Below are 23285 nucleotides of genomic sequence, written 5' to 3' on the forward strand. Positions count from 1 at the left end.
GGTGGTGAAGGGGATGCAGGGAGAGAAGGAAAGGCCAGTTTCCTGGGGACAGGAGCTGGAAGTGAGGACGGCTTCTCTCCCTGTTTGAGACAGAGGGTGGCCCCAAGAGTGGAGAAGGAGGGACCCAGGCAGCAGGGTCGGCCGGATTTAAGACCCAGCATCGTCCGTCACCAGCTTTGTGACCTTAACTAAACCTAACAGATTCTCGGTCTCCTCACTTGGGAAAGAGATGACATCGCCTTGAGCGTGGCTGTGGGGAGCGCCAGAGTCTGCCTGCAGATCGCTTAGCTCCTAGTAGGTCCTCCAGAAACAATCCTGGTCGAAGCAGGTGGCCTTCCCCTGGACTCTGGCCACAGACGGGGTGGTGGCTGTAGCTGGCATCCCTGGAGTAATCCGCTCCCGGATTCAAAATTCCTGCGGGGGGGAAAAGGGTAGACAGAGATTCCTGCCCTCAGTGCCTCAGTGTCTCTGCCCTGGGAGCCAGGGCCCATCGGATGCAAATCCGAATCCGCATTCGCGTTTCACTGAGGAGTCTGTTGGCTGCAGCCAGTGGAAGGACCTGCTCGGCTGGAACTTTTTTTTTCCTCCCAGGCGACGTCCGATGGGTGTGTCGGGCAGGAGGTGATATTTGACGGGGCGGCGCGGGCCAGCCGTGCGGAGCCAAGGGCACCAGGCAGCGGGTGAGAGATGGCCTCCCCGGACCTGCCGCCCCCCACCAGCTATGCCCCGCCGGAGGTGCCCCTGGGGGTCGTGCTGTTCTTCACCATCCCCTACGCCTTCTTCTTGCCGGAGCTGGTGAGTGCTGCCGCGTGGGTCACCTGCGGAAGGGGAGGGCCCCGGGAGAAGCCGGCACTCTCTGGGAAAGGGGGACGGGGCTCTCTCGCTGTTGTGGTTTCCGATCTCCCCCACCAGACTCACCCGGGGTGGTCCCTAATCCCTCCAGGTGCTCCTCCCAACTCCTGCAGTATGGGGTGGGTTTCCTCCTTCCAAAACAAACCCACTCCCCACTCACCGGTGGGTGACAGGCAGGCCCCCTGGTGATCGGAGGGGCCGGTGAGGGGTAAGGGGGATGCTGCTAAAGTGTCCCGGGTCCTCGGAAAGATGCTGGCAATGGACTTTTCTATGATGTCTTTTCTCCAACTACTTGCTTGTTTCTGCTTTTTCTAAAGTTCAAAAACGGTGGGGGGGGGGGGGGTAGTGGCTCTGTCTTTCCTTCTGAGAGGAGGTATTAATATTAATAGTATTAATAGTATTAATAGTCATGTGCGCTGACTTTGAACTTTGACTTGTAGACTCTGTGCAAGAGGTAGTTTGTGACAACATCTGCCATAAAACAGTTGTGTGAGCCACCCCTGTGGCACACGGGGATCTGTCACTGTGTGACACTTTCTGAGATGCCCTGCAGCTGGGTTGCCGCTGGAACCCCTGCAAGGGGCTGGGAGTGGCTCTTGCATGTGGCAGTCTGCCGGGCTCTGTAGACACAGTGTCCATCTGAGCCAGCCGCCACCATCCCCTTTCTACTCACGGGGACACTGAATTCTGGGGAACCATTCAGGGCAAAGGAGTCTGTTTTGTGTTTTGAACATGTCCAAAAATATCTAGCTTGTGGGTGACACGCTTACCGGCTCTGAATTTGGCAGTGCTGACCCCGGGCCTGGGAGGGGAAGGTGGAAGGTTGTTCCAGCTTTCAATCTGATGTGACCAGCCCTCTCTCATCATCTGCCTGAAGGCTGGGACCGAGCGAGTGACCCTGTGGCAAACAGGTTAAAGGGAGCCTATGGATGGCACCAAGAAAGGGACACCAGGCAGTGTGCACCCAGCATTTGGGTAGCTCTGGCTGAAACCCCACCCAAGAGGCAGGTTTCTGCCAAGCCTGACCCCCGAGGGCAGGGAGGAGTGGGGGAGGGCATAAGCACAGGCATCCCGCCAGGCTGATGACATCTAAGTGCTCTTGCGAGTTCTCTGTGCCCGGACCCGGGCGTGTCCCTCACCTCAGAACAACCACATGAATCTCCAGGATTGCGGTTCACGCCACCAGTGCGTACTGAGCACAGGCTTTATGCCAATCTTGCAAACCCCTGGTGGAGGGCCCTGCCCTCCCAGGTTCCCTGAATGCCGGAGACAGATTCCTGAGCACTCCTCCACGGTCAGACTGTGTTTGAGGCAGTGACTGTTCTGGGCTGTGGCATCAGCAAGGAGAGACCATCTGACCTTGTCAAGTCAGGGAGGGGTCCAGACCTACCACAGAGGGGCCCATATTGGTGCTGGACCTCAAAGGACAGGCTGGATTTCCAGGCTGGGGGCCAAGAACAGGGAAGGCCTGGAGTCCAGGAGAGCCCAGCAGGCAGGAGCCTGGAGGGAAGGGGCTTACAGAACCCAGAAACACCCGGGATAACCTTGTCGTGATGGCCCATCGCCTGCACCCGGCCCCATTAGGCTGGGCTCCGTATGCGTAGGCGCGTACTCTGGAGCCTTAAGTATCTAGGAGGTGTGACGTTGTCACTGGCTCAGCTGTACTCATTTATTTTTCTTTAGAAGTAATTTTAGATTTATAGCAAAGCTGTGTGAATGGGACAGAGTGTTCTTATACACTCTTTACTCAGCTTCCCTTAAAGGCCACATCTTGAGCAATACAACTATCAAAATCAGGAAATCAGCACGGATACTTTCATTGATCAGCTGCTCTAATAAACTTCATTCAGATTGTGCTAATTGCTCCCCTCATGTCATTTTTCTTTTTTTTTTTTAAGATTTTATTTATCTATCTACTTGACAGAGAGAAAGAGATCACAAGTTAAGCAGAGAGGCAGGCAGAGAGAGAGAGGCAGAAACAGGCTCCCTGCTGAGCAGAGAGCCCGATGCGGGGCTCGATCCTAAGACCCTGGGATCATGACCTGAGCCAAAGGCAGAGGCTTTAACCCACTGAGCCACCCAGGTGCCCCTCATGTCATTTTTCTGGTCCAGTTTCCAGTCCAGGATTCAGCATTGCATTTGGGAGTCTTACCTCCTCCGTCTCCTTCAGTCTGTATCTTTACACTTTTGAAGAATAGAGATCAGTTATTTTGCAAATGTCCTTTCATTTGGCCTTGTCTAATGTTTCCTTATTTACAATTTTAGGGTTTTTTTAAAAAGATTTATTTATTTATTTATTTTGAAAGAGAGAGCATGAGTGCGAGGGGCAGAGGGAGAGGGAGAGAGAATCTCAAGTAGACCACACGCTGAGTAGGGAGGCTGACATGGGGTTCGATCGTAGGACCTTGAGATCACGACCTGAGCCGAAATCAAGATTGGGACCCTTAACCGGCTGCACCACCCAGGTGCCCCTACGATTTTAGTTTTAATTCACAAGTGATCCTTATTCATTGTGGAATATTTAGAAAATATATATAGAAGTATTATAATCTATACATATGGATAATAATATAATCCATATTCATGTACATATACACACATACGTTTGTATTTAAAGGAGTTATTCTGTACATGATATTTTGCATCATCTTTTTCTTAAGTGAGTGTTCCTAGCACAGACTGTAGACTCAAGTATGCCTGCCTCGTATCTGGGACCAGGGATGAGAGGTAAACGGGAGAGGAGGGAGAATATCAAGTTGGTCGGTCGATTCTGATCCCATTGAGCAGAAGATATGCTGGGCTGGAGAGGAGGGTGAGAATCAGCCTACCAGGAACCCCTCTGTCCCTGGTCACCTGGCCATGCTGCCTGCTGCTGCACACTGGGGTTGACCACGGAGCACTAGGCCTTGGGGGCCCAGCAGATTCTCAGTCCGGGGGCCTGAGGCATCCTAGGCAGCCGTATGTTTTTCTAAGGACATGAGTCTAGAGAGTGGATCCTAAAACCAGGAGCTCAGGCCAGCGAAAAGGGGCAGTTAGCAGGTGAAATCCATACCTGGATTCAGATGTAGTCTGTGACGGGGGTGGCCCAGGGTGGACATTGGTGGTGTCTGCAGGCTCACTTCCCTCCAGCCCTGCTCATCGAGCTCCCACTGTGAGGTCTGGAGAGCAGCAGGCGGCCAGCTCGGGCTCTTTCGCAGTAACGACAGTGACAAAGTACCGTGGCAAGAGGGTCTGCATGTTCCCTACCGGCTCTGCCCCTGGAGCCTGCTCGTACAGATCTTTGCCTAAGTTGCTTTGTTTTAGACTCTTTAGCGTTAAAATGCACATTTTAAACATTTATTTTGCTATAATTAGAGATTCATAGGCAGTTGCAAAATAGTTCAGAGAGGTCTCCCACAGCCTTCCCCTACCTTCCCCCAGTGGTTTCGTAATGCTTGTCCCATCAAAACCAAGTAACCCATTTTGGTCGGGTATGTCCACGTGTCTGTGCCATCTTCTCACACCACCACCATGATCAAGAGAACTACTCCGTCACCACAGAGATCTTCCTCCTGCTTCCTTTTTACAGTCACCAACCCCCACCCAGTCTTCCCTCATCCCCTCCAGAACCCCTGGAAACCACTAATTTCATCTCTATAATTTTGTTATTTCAAGAAAGTTATATAAACAGGGGTGCCTGGGTGGCTCAGTCGGTTAAGCGTCCAGCTCTTGGTTTCGGCTCAAGTCATGATCTCAGCATGCTGAGATGGAGCCCCATGTTGGGTTCCGTGCTCAATTCAAAGTCTGCCTGAGATCCTCGTTCCCTCTGCCCCTCCCCGTGCTCATGCTTGCTCTCTTTCTCTCTCTCTAAGATAAATAAATAAATCTTTTTAAAAAAATTTATATAAATAAATGGAGTCACAGAGTATGTGGCCTTTTGAGACTGGCCTCTTGCACACAGCATAACGCCCTTGGACATCTGCCCAAGTTGTGTGCATCAGTAGTTCCTTTGATGGCTGCATAGTATTCCACGGTATGGACGTATCATTGTTGATTTCACCATGGACCCATTGAGACACACCGTGGTTGCTTACAGTTTTTAGCTCTTCTAAATCTAACCCTATGAACGTTCACATACATTAGTGTGGGTCTTGCTTTCACCCCTCCGGGAGAGTGCCCGAGTGTGACTGTTGGGTTGCACACAATAAGTGTATGCTCACGTTTTATTAAGAAACTGACAAACTTTTCCAGAATGCCAGCACCATTTTACTTTCCTATCAGCGGTGGAGGAGACTGAGATTTTAACACTAAAATTCATATTTTGTTCAGTTTACTGTTGAGTTCAGATTTCTCACTTGAAAATGATATTGATTTCAAAACGTAATCTCCATGTGTGGAACAGTGCATTTTAAGGTGAGAACGGACATGGTGTGTTCCATCTGTCTTTCGTTCAGATAGTGTGAGAGCCTGCTGGTGCTAGTGCTGGGCGGGGTTGGGGACCAGGTGAGTCACAGCAGCGCACTTCCCTCCCCCCACCCCCAGCACCCGCTCTTCAGAGCACACAGTGTGCAGGTGGCTAAGGGATGGAGATTGCCTGTATGCTGTGAGCTGACTCATCAACTTTTTTATAAGTGGACGGAGAATGCTGAGAGCTGACCCAGGCGACTGTGACCTGAGGAGTGCTATATGAATCAGAGTCCAAGATGTCTTTTGACTTTAATCTCTTCATTAGTTAACTTAATTGACTCAATGTTTATTTAAAAAGAAACAGCTAAGAAGATTCCTAGAGTCAGCCAGTAAAAGGTGAAACAATTCAGACACACTGGTGTTTAATGTTCTCAGCTTCTTAACTCGCTTGCTCGGTGGCCAGAGGGAAATTCTCTGATTCCCCTAGAAGCTCATTCCAGAATCCCTGAGCTGGGGAAGCTCACCTTTATATTTTACTTAATATAGTAAGTATATATAAGTATATATATGTATAGTAAGTGTGTGTATATATATATATATATATATATATATATACACTTCACCTTATTTTTACCCTGCTTTTTCTTCTGCTTTGTTTATATATAAAAGCCTGTCTGAGAGGCATCTGGGGGGCTCAGTTGGTTAAGTATCTGACTCTTGATTTCAGCTCAGGTCATGATCTCAGGATCGTGGGATCTAGCACCTCGTGGAGCTCTCGGCTTAGCTTAGCGGGGAGTCTGCTTGGGATTCTTTCTCTTCCTCTCCCTCTGCCCCTCCTCACCCTGTAAAATAAATAAATAAGTAAAAGCCTGTCTGAAAACTTCCTGACCCCCAGAGCTGTCTCTGGTCACCCCTGCCGACTGAAGTTACCGTGGGGGCTGAGGGTAGACACCCTCCCCTCTCATATCATTCCCGTGCGTTCAGTTTCCAAAAGGAGAAATCTTTTCCCCTGTTTTCAGTGCTTCCCATTCAATTCTCCATACTGTGGGGAGGGCTTACCCAAAAGTTAATTCAGTTTACCAGTTTTACTTCATCTTTGTTGCTTTTGTCCCTCCTTTCACACCCCACCTCACCACCATGCAACTTCCCCCGACCTGCTCTTGCAGGACAAGGGAGCTAGCGATCTCCAGGCCCAGGGTGCCACTGGTTCCCACCACCATACTCCCAGGATGCCTCCTGGACGAGAAAACAGGGTACAGGGAGGAAAGACTGCAGAGCGTTGGGGTGCCTGGGTGGCTCAGTGGGTGAAGCCTCTGCCTTCGGCTCAGGTCATGATCATGATCTCAGGGTCCTGGGATCGAGCCCCGCATCGGGCTCTCTGCTCAACGGGAAGCCTGGTTCCCCCTCTCTCTCTGCCTGCCTTTCTGCCTACTTATGCTCTCTTTCTCTGTGTCAAATAAATAAATAAAATCTTAAAAAAAAAAAAAAATATTGCAGAGCACGAGGCAGGGGAGGAGCGAGGCCCTGGGAGGGAAGGCCGGGAGGGGCGATGTGAGAAGCAGTCGATGTCAACCTCCCTATGTTGCCTGGACCCACACTGACCGCCCTGCACCAGCCCCACCCTTACTCTCAAGGATGCCAGTGTGCTCAGGTTCAGTAACAAAATCAGTCGGTGCAGGGTCAAGAGCCTGGCTGTGCTGCTTCATCACTGTGAGAACCTGGGCAGATTCCTTAACCACTCTGAGCCGATGCGATGGAAAGAGTAACAGTAAAGATCTTGTAAGACAGCTCTGGGGGTTCAATAACGACATTCCCAGGAGACAACAGCATGTCCAACCGCTCTAGAAATGTGAGCCTGCGTATTTTATTGTTGTTGGTCGTCTGGACCTTTTCGTAGAAAGTGTGGGTCTCCTGTGAGCAACTTCCAACTGTGAACCAACAGGTGTTCACTGAGATGCGAAACTGCGCTCTGCTTTCAGGGTCCACAGGAGCGTGAAGGTCTTAAGAAGGGGGATGAGGGGGGCCCCTGGGTGGCTCAGTGGGTTAAAGCCTCTGCCTTCGGCTCAGGTCATGATCTCAGGGTCCTGGGATCGAGCCCCACATCGGGCTCTCTGCTCAGCGGGAAGCCTGCTTCCCTTCCTCTCTCTCTAAAAAAAAAAAAAAAAGAAGAAGGGGGATGAGGTAAATCAGGAGCCCCGTCTTAAGGGAGCGGCGTGTGAACATGTGGCGAACACCCCAAGAGAGGAAAGAGTGAAAAGCCAGGGCGCAGAGCCCCAACTGCTGAAGGCTCTGAGAGCTCGGGAGTTGTCAGGATAAGCTTACTCAAGGCGGAGTCTTGGTCTTCTTGAACCGTTTGGATTGAGGGATTAGATGTGTGCTGGTTCAGACAAGCACTTCCTCTGACCGGGAGGATCACAGATAGAAGAAATCCGGCTGTGAGGAAAGAGGAGATGGCCATGTTTAATCCTATGTATTCCCTCAGCAAGTACTTACTGAACACCTACTCGGTGCCAAGCGTGGGGATATAAAGACGAAGGCAGACACCACCCCTACCTTCTGGAGGGTGACGCCTCATGGGGCAGAGGGAGACTAGCCCAGGAGACTCGCAAATGGAGCTGCGCTGTCAGGGTGCTGTCAGGGCATGGGAGGACATAGAGGCCGCCATGGGTGCTGCGCACAGAGGAGATTCAATACAGGGAAAAGTTTCTGCCACCGTTGAGAAGCTGAACGAGCAGAAAGGAGATGCTAAGGCCAGAGAAGAATCACATGAAGGGTTTGGAGTCTAGGGAGGGGGACCAGTGCTTGGGCCTCCAGAGTAAGACCACCTACTGCTTCTCTGGCCTCTGAGGGGAAGGTGCCGTGAGAGAATGGGTACAGCGAGGGAGACAGGGACCTTGGGGTTGGAGCCAAGTGCTACTGCTGCTGCTGGAGTGGTAGCAGGACCTGGACCAGCCAACAGGAAGTCCCCATCCCTCTCCTCCCATTCCAGGTCCCTTCCAGCCCCCCTCCCCTTTGCAAAAACCCAACTTCTAAGGGAGCTGGGCATTGTGGCTTACAGAGTTCCTGTCCCTGTCGCAGAGCAGACCACAGAAGGGTGGGCTGGAGCCACGAGACCCGGGAATGAACTGGCACCATCCCCATCTGCACACTCCCCTCTGCCTGAGTCTGGACTTCTGGTCCTTTCCTTCCCCTGACCATGGCCAAACCATGCACAGCTTTCTCTGAACTAGCGGACTCTCTCAGTTCTGAGAAGGCAGACACCCAGCTGCGGCTGGCAGGTCGGCCCACCGGGAGGATTTCACTTAACAGGTGCTCCAAAGGAAATAACCCAGGGCCTCCCTGGGTAGCAGGGAGGGGCCTGGCACATTCTGACCTGCTGGAATGCAGGGAGCCCCAGATAAGCAGTCTCACCAGTAAGAAGAGCCCCGCCTGCTGCCAGTGCCCTTCCAGGAGCTTTTGCCTAGAGGACTTTCCCCTGGGGTAAGGCAGCTCTGTGGGAGGCAGGAGAAGTTTCTGGAGTGTTGTCCAGATTGGCAAGTAGCAGGAAGCAGGCCAGAATAGGGAGGGGTGGAGGAGCCACACCCAGGTCCCCTGGCCTTTACCCCTCTCTTCTCTCCGAGCCCCTCCCTTGCATCCTCCCACCCCTGCCAGCCAGCCCTGCCCCTCAGATGTCACCACTAGGTCAGATCTCCCCCGTCTCAGCCAGAATAAATGTCCGCTTGGGGCCCACACAGGGCCTGGCCCTATAGCCAGGTGCCACATCTTCCTAAGGCTTCTTGGGCCCACTCTCCTGCCTCAAGCTATACCTAGAAGGTTCCCCGTGGGTCGGAGAGTGGGCCCAGATACCCTAGGTTTGGGACTCCAGAGTCTTCTGACCTGTATCAAGGGAGCCTGCCTCAGCTCCTCCCCACAGAGGGATTCTCTGAACTTTGCTTTCCTGCTTCTGTGCTGCTCACAGCCCCCGCCCCCGCCTACCATGCCCATCTGTACCCTCTCTTGGCCCAGGGGACGCTGGATGGATGTGAGGGGGGCGGTGTGCCTAGTCGAACACCACCCTCACTGACAGCACATGTTTGTCTAGTCCTTCCTACACGCCAGGGGAGAAGGCAAAGGGGTAGGAAAACCTCCCAGGGAATCCTCTCCTCTCTCTGAGGGAAGATGCAGCCGATCTGGAGAAATTCTCGAGCCTGTGAGGTAATGGAGCAGGAAATGGGAGGGGATGAAACAAATGGGTGTTTGTCTCCATTCTGTCCTGGCTCCTGGCAGAAAATGCCAGTCTGTGGTTGGGACACAGTGGCAGGCCCTGAAGTCGTTAGCTGGTGCCACCTGCATGGGAATCAGGCCCAGACAGACGACGAGACTGAGCGGCTAGGGAGTGGAGGGTCCAGCAGCCCACCACCCGCCGCCTCCTCCGGCCAGCAGCATGTACAGACCACCCACTTTGTGCCAGGCTCTGTGCCCTACACAGGGGACACAAAAACCACACGGCAGAGTCCATCCAGGAGCTTGGGGCCTGGGGAGAAGGTAGAGGAGAGAGACAATAAGCATGAGGGAGGTCACCAAGTGGTGCACTGGGGACTTCACAGTCAAGAATGGCTTCCTGGAGGAGGTGATCCTGGTCTGGGTCCTGCCCTGAAAGGTCTGGTCATAGACAAGTCGGGGAGGAGGAGCTGAGCAGAAGTCAATGAGGACAGAATAAATGAATGGTGATCTCCTTGGGTCCTCAGTGCCTGACAAAGTTCAGGATCATAGCCATTGGTCGCCAAATGTCTGTGGGTTCCTGAGGGAAGCAGGAAGTGGGGGACCTCCCCTGAGCCCAACTCTTGGGCTCATCCAGCAACCTTCTGGAAACATGTGAAGGAACACGAGATTAATAACCATAGTGGAAACCAAAGAGAAAGAGACCATGGTGGGAGGGAGCCTGTCCACCAGGCCACCATGGGGACTGGGGAGTGGGATGCATTTATCTGCTTTTTCATCTTTTTTTTTCTTTTTTTTTTTTTTTTGCTTTTTCATCTTTTATCTCTGCTTTCTAACTTGTCTAAGGTACACAAGTTAAAAAAAAAAAAAGTAGAAACATTTTTCCCTAAAAAGTCTTAGTTTTGTTTGGTTTTGTCTTAAGAGATAAGAAGGAAAAAGCTCTTTAGACTTTGGATGGATAAGAATGTTTTTATGATCATACTTTCTGTAAATCTGTACTGCTCAGTTAATAAAAAGCTGGGTCTGTGGGGGTGCTGAGGTCTGAATGGGTGGGCGCGGTCCTGGGGGAGGAAGCCAGGAGGGAGGGGAGGAAGGCAGAGGAGGCCCCGCTGACTCACCAGTCCCTCCTGGGCCTTGGCATCCTGCCTCTCCCAAGCACAAACCCCAAGGTAGGCACAGCTTTTCCTTGGCCTGCGGCCAGCCCTGTCCTGAGAGCACTTGTAGGTACTAAGGTCTCCTTATAGGACTCATTCTGCCAGGAGCAATGGTGGACGGAGCTTTGGCCAGCACTATTGTTCCTGGAGTGGACCGGATAAGACACGGGCCCTCACCGGAGGCCAGGGGGCCTGGGCCACAATTTCCTGCTAACCTTAAAGCCAGAGAGAAAATTCTCACTCTGAATCAGGATGTAGTGACTCAGTGTTTGGAAGTGTCCTAGGTGAAATTAGGGAGCATTGCACTCCCATACAATGCTAGATGTGTGCGGGTACAGGAGTCCAGTCCAGGCCTGGCGCGCTCCCAGGGGTAACTGGGTAGGTCCCTTGGCCTCTCAGAACAGGTTTCCTCCCCTGTACGAAGGAGGGAAAGATTCTTGTCCAGAAGCTTCACAGGCTGCCAGGCCCCAGGTACAGGCCTGGGAGCCACCTCGTGGGCAGTGGACAGCACCCTCATGGGCGCTAGGGTGTCCAAGCTGCCGGCACAGAGGCCCGCCGCCAGTCAAGGTGTCCAGGAGGTCCTGGCTCCCGAGGCACCCTAGAGGAGGCCAGCACCACCCAGCTGTGAGGGCCCCAGCTCCTCCACACTGAGTTTCTGTCACTGCAGATATGGGATACTTCAGGTCCCTGTCCCTGTCCTGTCAGCAGCGTTTCTGCTCCCTTCCTGTCCCAGGCTCCCGCTGCCCACTGCCCACTCCCCACACGGGCCCCACTGTGGCCCCAGATCCCTGGGGGTCTCCTGCTGCAGCAGCCAGGCTGTCTTCAGCCCCGGGGACAGAGCCATGGAGGAAAGGACGGGGCTGGGGGTGCACACTAGCACAGGCAGAGGCCCTTGGCTAGAGGAAGGAAGGCGTTCCGGAGCAAAGGTCTCCACACACCGACTGTGGCCCACAGAAAGAGATTTTCATGGCAACCCCATACACACGTATGTGTGTGTGTTAAAACAACAGATTCAGGACACTCTTTCCCTTTCCCATGGGCAATGTACTCTGGTTTACTAATCTAGTCTACATAATCTTTTAATGCTGTTGCTAACTAAATGGATTTCACCACCCACAATGAATCTCAGCCCACCGTTGGGAAGCCCCAGGGCTGGGGATGCTGACCGAGGCTCAGGGAGACCCTCCCAGAAGGGGAGGGTGAGGCAGGCTGGGCTTGCTGGGCTGCGGCCCGAGTTTGGTCTGAGGGGCACCTGGAGTCAGCGAGGTGTTCGAAGGGGGGTGAGGTCCTGGGTACCAGCTGGTCCCTAGCAGTGCTGTGACAAGGGCTGTCGCCGGCTCCAGCTGGCTTGGATGGAAGGGAGGGGGACTAAGTCACGTGCTAGGAAGTCGGAGTCCGCCAGCTATACCTCAGCACTGATTTTTCCGCAGCAGAGCTGTGTCCCCGGGGCCCTGGCTTTTTCTCGCCGCCTCTCTCCTCTTCCATTTCATAGCTCCAGGCCTACTACCAGGCACAGCGATGGCCAGAGTGAGAATGGGGACTGTCTCATCTGGGTCTCCTGAGGCAGAAGGATCGCTTTCCCAGGGGCCCCCCAAAGGTGGTCCTCTGGAAGGGCTGGACAAAGTCACACAAGTGTCCCAGCCAGGGCAAGTAATGAGCCTAGTGAATGTCGGAAAGTCACCACCTACACCCTGTTCCTTCCCATACCCCCTACCAGTAAGCCCAGTTGGGGAGTTTAAGGAAACAATTTAAATGGAGACAACCATCTCTGCAACATTATTCACTGGGGCATCGTCTCTGTTGGGGAAAGCTGGAGACAGGGGCCTACTGGGGTACATGATGTTTACTGACTTGATGGAATGTAACTGTGGCTTGGAAGTGCAATCAACCCTTGGGGCACCTGGGTGGCTCAGTCAGTTAAGCATCCAACTCTTGATTTCAGCTCAGGTCGTGATCTTGGGGTCCTGGGACCGAGCCCTAAGTCAGGGTCTGTGCCCAGTGGGAAGTCTGCTTGAGATTCTCTCTCTCTCTGCCCCTCCGCCCCCACTTGTGCTCTCTTGCTCTCTCTCTCTCTAAAAGAAAAATGTACAGTCAATCCTCATTACTCACAGATTCTCTATTTGCAAATTTACCTATTCACTAAAATTTCTTTGCAACCCGCAAATCAGTACTCACTGCGCTTTCGTGTACAGAGCAGCAAGAAGTCTGGGTTTTCTGATGTGCGTGTTCCCGCTTGAGACTGAACAAGTTGACGCTCTCCCTGTTTCCGCTCTCACACTGCAAACAAGTGTTCTTTTCAAAGTTTGTCTGGTGCCATGTCTTTCGTATTTGGGGGCTTTTTGTTGGTGATTTTGCTGTTTATAATAGCCCCTAAGTTAGTGCTGAAGTTTGACCTAGTGTTTCAGCTCAGGAAGGCTGTGATTTATTTGCCTTTCAGTGACAACACACGTTCGATGAGTGTATAATGCTGTTGGCCAAGAGTCCAGGGTTAGTGAATCAACACTATATATTAAATGAGGTGTCTTTAAACAGAAACACACCTAAAATAGAGGTATTTGTTGATCAGTTTTTGGAAATATTGTGGCCAAAGGTGTGTAGGAACCTTAATTCCTCTTCATCCTGGGAGCAAGGGTCTGGTGTTCATGGGTTCAGTGTTCAGGCCAACTCTGTAGAACTATCTTGAGTAACAAGAACCAATTTTATTATGAAGCCCTGTAGCAAAATACAAAATATTAAAAGTAAGAATACAAAACTTAGTTCATCATGCTTTATACCTTTATAGAAAATATGTATGCCTAAACACAGGGCTTAGGAGGGAAGGTAACATAACAGAAAATTCCTTTACTGTTACAATTATTTTTACAACCAATTTAAAATCTTCCCATTGAAAACTAGTAACAGCTCTACCTCCTGCCATATGGTTTTGGTTGGCGTCATTAAAACCGCCGTGCGGTGGAGGCATTTTGAGTTGACGACATCACACTCCCAAGGGACACTGTCTCCAGCCACCGTGGCACAAACACAGAGGTGTATCTGTTTGAGGGAGTATTTTGTGGGGTCCAAAGCACAGTCCCAGGATGGGTTTTGTCTTGTGTTTCCCTTTTTTTTAAAATTACTTTTTATTATTATTATTATTATGCTATGTTCGTCACCATACCGTACCGTAACCTTCAAGTTCTTAGCAGCACTATTCACAACAGTCAAAAAGTGGAAGCAGCCCATGCATCCGTCAATGGACGAATGGCTAAGTAAACATATATGTGGTATATTCACATAACGGAACATCATTCAGTCTTTAAAAAGGAAGGAAAGTCTGACACAGACCGCAACATGAATGAACCTTGAGGACATTTGTTCGGTGAAACGAGCCAGTCTCAAGAAGACAAATCCTATACAGTTCCACGTACGGGATCTACTTAGAGCGAACAAATTCACAGAGACCAAATATTGGGACAGGGGAGCACCTGGATGACTCCGTCGGTGAAGCATCTGACTTTTGGTATTAGCTCAGGTGTTGATCTCAGGGATATGAGATGGTGCCGCACTTTGGGGTCCATGCTTTGAGGAGCCTACTTACAAAAACCTAAATAATAAATACATACATACATAAATAAATAAGAAAGACAGGGACTGGGGGGAAGGGGAGACGTGGCGAGTGAATGTGCAATGGGCACAGAGTTTTCAGTTGTGCAGGATGGAAAGCATTCTGGACATGAATGGTGGTGACAGCCACACAACCCTGGGAATTAACGCCACTGAACTGTACACTTAAAAATGGTTAAGATGACCAAAAAAATGGTTAAGATGGTAAATTTCGTTCTGCGTATTTTATACAACTTTCTAAAAGTTGGCCCAAAGCCAAGAGACGCTGCACTTATACCTCATAGGCCAAGGGTTCCTGAGTGTAAGGCACTCTGGAGTCCTTCGTCCTGAGGGAGTCTTCAGGGAGTCCCGGTTCCCACCATGGGCAAGGCCGGAGCATCGCTTGATACCTCGGACCTCCTAGACCTCACTGTCCCGATTTGGGCCTTTCCCTCCCAGCCCGAAGTTTCTGAGACTTTGTGGGAGAGCCTGCGTTCCGCCAAGTTCCAGGGAAGGGAAGGAGAGGCAGCACTTCCTGAACATGAAGACAGGTGGCAAAAAGAGGGCGGCAGCGCTGGTGGGGAACTCCGCCATGCTGAGATACTGCCCAGCTATGCAGAAAAACCTGCCACCGGGGTATCGCCCTGGTGCTCCTCCCGGGCTCCCAGCCCCTGACCTGCCCCACCCGAGCCCACACCGCCCTGCCCCAGCCAGGAGCCCGGGCCGTGCACATCAGAGACCAGGCCTCCTTTTGACCCTGCTTGGCCTTTCACATGGGGTCATCTCGAGGGCAGCATCTTTCTCTAGAACCTCTCAGGGCATGACATTCCTCTGCCCTGCACATCAGAGGCCTCAGCTCCCAGCTGCTCCATCCGGGCGGACAGAGTCCTCCTCCCCAAAGAACCGGTGGTTCTCCTGACTCTCCCATTAAAAAGTCCTGACCTTGGAAGCCAGCCTCCAACATCCAGCACAGCATCTTCTATCTTCGTAAATGTAAACATTGGTTTTTTTTTTTTTTTAATTCATTTAAACACTCAAAACCCTGTCGAGCAGTTCTCCCGGGAGCCTAGGACATGATTGGTTTATTCGGTCTCAATCTGGAAATTGTCTGTGCATCTATAAACAAAAGCAGATACACACACACACACACACACACACACACACACACACACATTTTCTCCTTTATCTACATAAATCATAGCACAGTGGGCACACTGGTCTGAGCCTTATACCGTTCTTGAGCTTGTTCCATTTGGTATATAAGGATTTTTTTTTTCATTCTTTTTGAAGGCTGCCGAGTGTTCCACTGGGCAGACATAATTGCTTTGACTGGTCCTCTCTGGTTGAATATTTAGGATGTATCTTATCTTTTCTGTAACCAGCAAGGCTCCAATAAACAATGTTGTACATTTATCATTTTGTTCCTGTGTGTTATTTATAGGACAGATTCCAAAAAGTGAAATTATTGGATCAAACAATATGTGTGTTTCGCGTTTTGATTGATATTGTCAAAATAATACAGCAGTTGATGGCACTCTTACTTAACCTGGAGATGGCAATGGATTTCAACCTGGGAGCTGTACGGGGGCTTTGAGGGTCTGTGAGTCCCCAGATCTGTAGATAAAAATCATGCATGGGGACGCCTGGGTGGCTCAGTTGTTTAAGCAGCTGCCTTTGGCTCAGGTCATGATCCCAGCGTCCTGGGATCGAGTCCCACATCGGGCTCCTTGCAAGTGGGGAGCCTGCTTCTCCCTCTGCCTCTGCCTACCACTCTGTCTGCCTGTGCACGCTCTCTCTCTCTCTCTCTAACAAATAAATAAATTAAAAAAAAATCATGCATGTACATAGGTACACCTTTCTAGGTGACCAAATTTTTCATCAACCTCTCAGAAGGATCTGTGCCCCTGAATGTTCTCTCACTCACCCAGCTGATTAGTCTCCCAGCTCTCCCAGAAGCGAACTTCCCTTTCTTTAGAAAGATTGGCCTTGGACATCCCCTCCTCTGGGTCTTTCCTCGGGAACATTCTCTCCTGTCTTCTGTACCATTCCATATGGTTATGGCTAACATGGTCAACAGTGGTTACCCCAGACTGTGTGCCAGGAGGACTTAGCTAGTTCTCATAAGAATCAGATGAAAGAGTTCATCCGTACCTCATCTGCGAGGTAGACTGCGACATGGAGGTACTGATGAGTCAAGTAACCCGCCCAGCAGGCAGAGCTGGAATCGGAACCCAGAGGGAGGAACGGTACTGCGTGCCCAGCCACATCAACCGGTGGGTAGGACGAGAAACAGAGAGACAAGCTCCAGGGGTTCTCAGACCAAACTGCACCCTCTGGGGAATTTTAATCTCTCTCACCGGCTCAGGCAGAATCTCTGGGGCAGGATCCAGACCCCGAGGGTTACTCAAAGAGTCCGGGAGTGACGGGACTCAAAGCACAGCTCTGAGGGGAAGCCCCGGGTACCCGTGTCTTTCAGAATCTCCTTACCCCTACTCCATATTTTTTGTTGATTCTTTTCCTTGTGAAGCAGTTTGCATAGTAATAAGCATTGGTGGTATAATGACGAGCATAGCTGCCTTCCAAAATAATAAGCACCCCCCCCCCACAAAAGCGACCGAAACTGGGCTTTTCTCGAAGTATTGTTTTCAACCCACGGATTTCAACTTCGTTGCTGCATTTCGATCCATGGCTGTTCTCTTTATTTGAAGCTCAATTGTCCCATCTTGGGTCAGCAAGAGCCTTCTGAAACCTCCTGACCTAACCCTGGGTGCCTTCAAAAGTTCTCTCACTGTCTGGTTTGGTAAGATGCTTGGGCCCAACTTCTCTGCCCCGGCCCTGGAATCAGCATTTCTCCCAGAGCACCGTCTCAGCACTGCTGCTCCGCTCCTGTATCCTACCTAGTGCTTTAACCAGCTCTCCACACCCGAGGAGCCGTTCGCCGTTGCTCCAGGGAAGAATCAGTGGCCAAACCAAACGTTAAGCTCCACCCTACCTGAACAGATCTCTTCAAATTTCAAGTTAGCCTTTGGACAATGTAGAGACGACTGATCTGTGTTTGTTCATAAGAAACAGGTTCTGAGGGGTGCCTGGGTGGCTCAGTCGTTAAGCATCTGCCTTTGGCTCAGGTCATGATCCCAGAGACCTGGGATCGAGCCCCGCATCGGGCTCTCTGCTCTGCGGGAAGCCTGCTTCTCCCTCTCCCACTCCCCCTGCTTGTGTTTCCTCTCTCACTGTGTCTCTCTCTGTCAGATAAATAAATAAAATCTTAAAAAAAAAAAAAAAAAGAAAAGAAAGAAACAGGTTCTGAACAAAACTGCTCTTGGAATCTGCTCGATCCCGATATCTTCCTACAGTCAACCGTTTTTCCAGTTTGAGGGCCAGCCTCAAACATCTCAAAATATCTCCTGCTCTTGGGAAATACAAACTGAAGGTTAAAATAAAAGAGCAGTTCAGCCTGCCAAGAAAATTTGGAAAGCTAAATAAGAGTTAAAAAATAAATAAATAAAGACAACAACTTGAAACTGCCTTACCTATAAAAGAATCCAACCTAGACTGCTCGGGGCAGAAATGAGATAACAAATACTGGGTTTAAATTTACCTGGAGTTTGTCCTTGGCCCTGGTCCCTCCTTCTGTCCAGAAGGTAGAGGGTGTGGAAATAAAAAAAATAACATTCCTCTGTGTCACGTGGATTATGCAACACTAAAGCCATTTCAGAAAATTCTCATGCAATTTGAGTAGATACCCAAATGCTCAGAGGCCACACAGCCCACAGGGGTGAGCTCGGTTGTGAGAAGAGGTCCAGAGCTGTCCTACCTCACGTCCTGTGTGACCTCAGGCTCGGGCCCCTCCAGTACCACATCACCTCACACCCTGTAGTGAGAATTTAGCACGGATGTGTAAATAGTGTACATTCAGCAATGTCTGCCCAGAGCAGCCTCTGATGGTAGGAGAGGGGCCGGGGCGGACCCCTCTGCAGGCACTGACAAGCACAGTAACCCTGAGCCCCCTGGCCCACCCCCCAGGTCTAGCAGAGGTGAACTGGCAGTGATCAGGGGCAGGAATCAAGTGGCTGCTCTCTGGTCTCAGAAAGCCCAAGTGAATTAGAATTGCCATGGAGACTAAATGAGGCCATCTGAGCCAGAAAGATATGCAGCTGTAAAGCACCTGGTGAATGTGAGATGGTGGTGGTGTCACCACCAATTCGTTCTAAAGAATGTTCTTTGACTCCATCCCCACCCACTTTGGTTCAGGCCCCATGCTAGGCACCTGGTGTGTAGTGGAAAACGGCCCAGAGCATTCTCTGCCCTTGGAGGTCTGGTGTGAGCCCCAAATTTTACAAGTTCTGGTGCAGTCACTAAATCCCAAATACCATTCGCATGAAGAGCCAGCACTGTTTGAGTGTTGACAGCGCGCCGGCAATTTTATGCAAGTCCCAAATGTGGGTAGGGAGGATGCTTGGCAGGTGCAGCCCCTGTCACTGAGGTCAATACGAAAGAGCCCAGTTCTGGGGAGGGAGGGGGGGCAGTGGCTTCTGTCCTTCAACAACTGCTCTTTAGAGCAAGCTGGCCAACTCACAGGCAGTCCCAGGCCCAACCTAAGATTTCTGTAATTCCGGATTATTAAGATCTGGGGAAATGTATGGGCACCTGGGTGGTTAAGCATCCACTCTTGATTTCAGCTCAAGTCATAATCTCAGGGTCATGAGATCAAGCCCCATGTCGATGGGCATCCCACACTGGGTGTGGAGCCTGCTTAGGATTCTCTCTCTCCCTCTCCCTCTGTCTCTGCCCCCTGAACCCAGCTCATGCTCTCTCTCTCTCTCTCTCTCTCTCTCTCATTCTCTCTTAAAATAGGGCACCTAGGCAGCTCAGTTGGTTCAGCAGCTGCCTTTGGCTCAGGTCATAATCCTGGAGTCCTGGGATCGAGTCCCACATCAGGCTTCCTGATCGGTGGGGAGTCTGCTTCTCCTGCTGACCTCTCATGTGCTCTCTCTCTCTCTCTCTTTCAAATAAATAGACAAAAACAACAACAATAAATCTTTAAAAAATAAATGAAATAAAATAAACCTGGGGAAATGTGCTCCTGGAGCTGGTGCTTTAAGTGGAGTCCAAGCTTCCAGTGGTGTTGTCCAGCCCAGTAAGAGCTTTGTTGTCCCCCTCTTAGTCGATTTTGGCTCCTCGTCTCCTGTTTCTTTTCTCTTCTTAAGAACCTATGAAAGCTCTATAAATTCAAAAGTGCTTTTCCTCTCCAGGACAACAGCAGTAGAAGCCTCACAGGGGATGTTTGTCATATCTCTATGTATTGTTTTTTGTAAGATGTATTGTCATTTGTAAGATGAGAACTGCTAGTCCCATAAAGCCAGGGATATGTTATGAAAATCAGAACTGAACATTGCATATCTTTCAGCTGAGCTAGACAGAAGTTGTGTGGACTTGTTTCATCCGGTAACATTCAGAAATAAGCTGCCTCCACAGTCATTCAAAACTACAGAAGCAATACCAAGACTGAGGAAATGGAATTATCAGCTATAGAATATGAAATTGACACCAAGAAAAATTAATATAAAGACACCCACACTTCAATACATGGTATAACTATTGCAAAAACCGTGGAACACCAAAGACAGAAGACTCCCAAAGCAACCAGACACCAAAGGCAGATTCCTCCAGAAGAGCAGCAGGAACAATGGCAGCTGGAACAATGGAATAATGTAGAAGGTTGCAGAACACAGTGGGAAAATATCTTAAAAGTGCTGAGAGAAAAAAATGATCAGGGCAAAAGTAACGTTTTTATGACAAACTGAATACTACCAGCTGACCTTTCCTAAAGAAACTACCAATGATTGTACTGCAGGAAGAAAGAAAGTAATCCCAGGAGGAATATCTGAGATACAAGAATATCTTCATGACTCAAGGCAGGGAAAGATTTCTTAAATTCCATCTGTATGGAATCGTCTATAAAGGAAAAGATGAACATATTCAGTTACATTAAAATTAAGAACTCATTTCATCAAAAGGCATCATCAAATGTGTGAGACACATCCTGAAGGAATATATTTGCAATAATTGTAACAGTCAACAAGATCCACACTATGAGAAAGAATTACTCTGAATCAGTAAGAAAGAGGCAAACCCACAAGAAATTTGTAACCAGTAAAAAGCAGCTTAAAATTTTACAGAAGGTAAAAAACATGAAAGTAAATTCAATCTTTTTTTTTAAGATTTTATTTATTTATTTGACAGACAGAGATCACAAGCAGGCAGAGATGCAGGCAGAGAGGAAGGGGGAAAGCAGGCTCCCCACTGAGCAGAAAGCCCAATGTGGGGCTCAATCCCAGGACCCTGGAATCACGACCTGAGATGAAAGCAGAGGCTTTAACCCACTGAGCCACCCAGGCACCCCAGTAAACTCAATCTTATCTATAACCGTAAAAAATTAAAACCTAATGAGATACATAAAAAATCCCAAGGAATACGCCAAATGACAACAACCACCACCACCACAACAAAAAACCCTTCTTGAACTGATAAGTGAGTTTAGCAAGTTGTAAGATACAATATTAATACACAAGAAATTGATCATGTTTCTATCTACTGGTATTGAACAATTAGGAAATGAAATTTATAAAAAACGATACTATTGACAATAGCTTCCCAAAATGAAATATTTAGGCATAAATATAGGAGGTGTGTATAGTATCTGTATGCTAAAAAGAACAAAATATTGATAAAAGAAGTCAAAGAACATCTCAGTTGTTGGAGAAGCATACCATGTTCATGGATTGGAAAACTCATCATAGTAAAGATGTCAATTCTCCCCCCAAACTGATCTATAGATTTAACCCAAAATCACAACAGATAGATATTGTAGATATAAAAAGTCTGCTTCTAAAATTTGTGTGGAAGCAACAGAACTGGGGAAGGGGATGAGCTATCTCCTGAGATGGGCAGAAATGTGAGCCACCTGCACCGACAACTCTTTTGATTACTGTAACTTTACCGAAAGTTTTAAAATCTGGTAGTGTGATTCCTCCATACCAAGATGGTTCCCTCTTCCCATTATGCCAAATCTCCAGTGGTCTCATAGTCCAAAACATTCTCTCTCTCTCTCTTTTTTTTTTTTTTCAAAATTATTTTGTTGCTTTATAAAAGAAAAAATTACCCACTGTGCCATCTAAGAAATAGAACTTTACCACTGTCTTTGGAGGTTTCAGTACACTCATACCCAATCCCATCACACTCTCCTCAGAAGGGTCATTTTCAGAAGGTGCTGAGGAGAATAGGTTCTGAGGGATTTGAGGAGTGGCAGTGAGTTCAGATTTTGTAATTTGTTGCATTTGAGGAGCTTGAGGGGCAAATGAGGTGCTCAGGGTGCAAAATTTAATAAGGCATTCACCCTCAGGATCCTGCCAGAGCATGGTTGGCCCCTGCAGTGAAATATCTGAATGGAGACTTCCAAGTGGGCCAGTGGATATGTGGGACTGAAGGCCTGGGATTGCCGGCCTATATGGTGCTTAGATTGAACAGGTGCACAGATTTAATAGGGTGCACAGATTTAACAGGAGTGAGAAGAGGGAGAACCGAGGAGGCTCACAGGGACATCCTAAGGAGACCCCAGGAAGGAGAGGAGCCTAGAAAATCTGAAACAGGGGCGCCTGGGTGGCTCAGTGGGTTAGGCCTCTGCCTTCGGCTCAGGCCAAGGTCTCAGGGTCCTAGGATCGAGCCCCGCATGGGGCTCTCTGCTCAGCAGGGAGCCTGCTTCCCCCTCTCTCTCTGCCTGCCTCTCTGCCTACTTGTGATCTCTGTCTGTCAAATAAATAAAATCTTTAAAAAAAAAAAAAGAAAGAAAAAGAAAGGAAGGAAGTCTGAGACAAACCAATAACAACAAAACCACTTGGTGCTCCCTCAGGCCTCTAACTGGACGTGCTACCAGGTGGACATTTATTTAATTCTTTCCCTGGGCTGACCCATATGGGTATAAACCCAGCACAAAAGCAAACAAATGCAGAGCCCAGAGAGAACGGGGAGAAGGGTTGGTTTCTCCACCAAGGGGATAGTAACAGCCTGGACAGGGCTGAGAGGTGATCAAACTGGAATGGTATTGCCCAGGGTATCAGATACTATAACCCAGGGGCGCAAACCAAATGCCACAGGGCCAGGCTGGCACTGTGAGTAGGTAAAGGGAGCCAGGAAAAGGAAATAGTATTCCATAGTGAAAGGGAGCAACAGAAAACATGCCACACAATGGCATGGGGTTGGGGATAAAAGGGAGGTGGTCCACTGAGGATGTCAAGTCGTCTTTTTTTTTTTTTAATTTTATTTATTTATACCTCTATGTTAACCACTTGACTTTTCAAAAAAAAAAAAAAAAATCTACTCTTCTCCCAGGGCCAGGCTTCCTTCCCCACTTCCATCTTGTTCCACCTAACTTCACCTGAAGAGCTTTTAACCAGACAGAAGAAAAGAGAGATGCTGTGCAAAGGGAAGTATGCCCTACATGAGCAAATTAAAGTTCTTCTTTTATGGTTTCTTCTTGCAGATATTTGGCTGCTGGGTCTGGATCCTGGTAGCTGCCACCCAGGTAGCAAATCCATTGCTGCAAGGATGGGTGATGTACGTCTCGCTCACCTCCTTTCTCATCTCCCTGATGCTCCTGTTGTCTTACCTGTTTGGATTTTACAAAAGATACGAGTCCTGGCGAGTCCTGGTAAGAACCGGAGGGAGTGATCCAGACCCTTGGGCTTCTCCTGATGTCCGTTCTGGGTATTGTGAGGACAAAGGTCCTTCTGGGCTGAGAGGGGAGTTGGGCACGGGGTGGGGGGGGCGGGGGGGGGGAGCAGGTTGGGACCAGAGACCAGACACCAGGGACCAGAGGCCTTGTTCTGGCTGGGCCACTATGGAACCAAGGCTTTTTTATCTTACTAGTAAGGCAGAATGAAAGCACTCCTTTGCCACAGTAAATGTTTCATTGTATTCCCCTCCATTGTCTTCCTTGTTAGGAATATACATATTCTCTATCAAGCACATCTTTACTCGTTTACCCTTAAGCTTTATTTATGGTTAAATCATTGGAGCTGGATTGAAGGACATGATAGTGGGGGGGGGGGGGGA

General features: G+C 49.5%; 1 protein-coding gene across 1 annotated transcript in view; it reads left to right on the top strand.

Moving 5' to 3' along the window:
• Positions 1-591: 591 nt before the first annotated feature.
• The window catches only part of MALL (mal, T cell differentiation protein like), a 28496-nt gene continuing 5802 nt past the window's right edge, over positions 592-23285 (top strand). Inside the window, exons 1-2 of the mRNA XM_080812793.1 lie at positions 592-795; positions 22714-22881. Of these exons, the coding sequence (XP_080668919.1) occupies positions 688-795; positions 22714-22881 (276 nt within the window). The 5' untranslated portion in view covers positions 592-687. The remainder of the gene's footprint in view (positions 796-22713; positions 22882-23285) is intronic.

This window comes from Martes martes (assembly GCF_963455335.1).
Source record: "Martes martes genome assembly, chromosome: 9".
NCBI lineage: Eukaryota > Metazoa > Chordata > Mammalia > Carnivora > Mustelidae > Martes > Martes martes.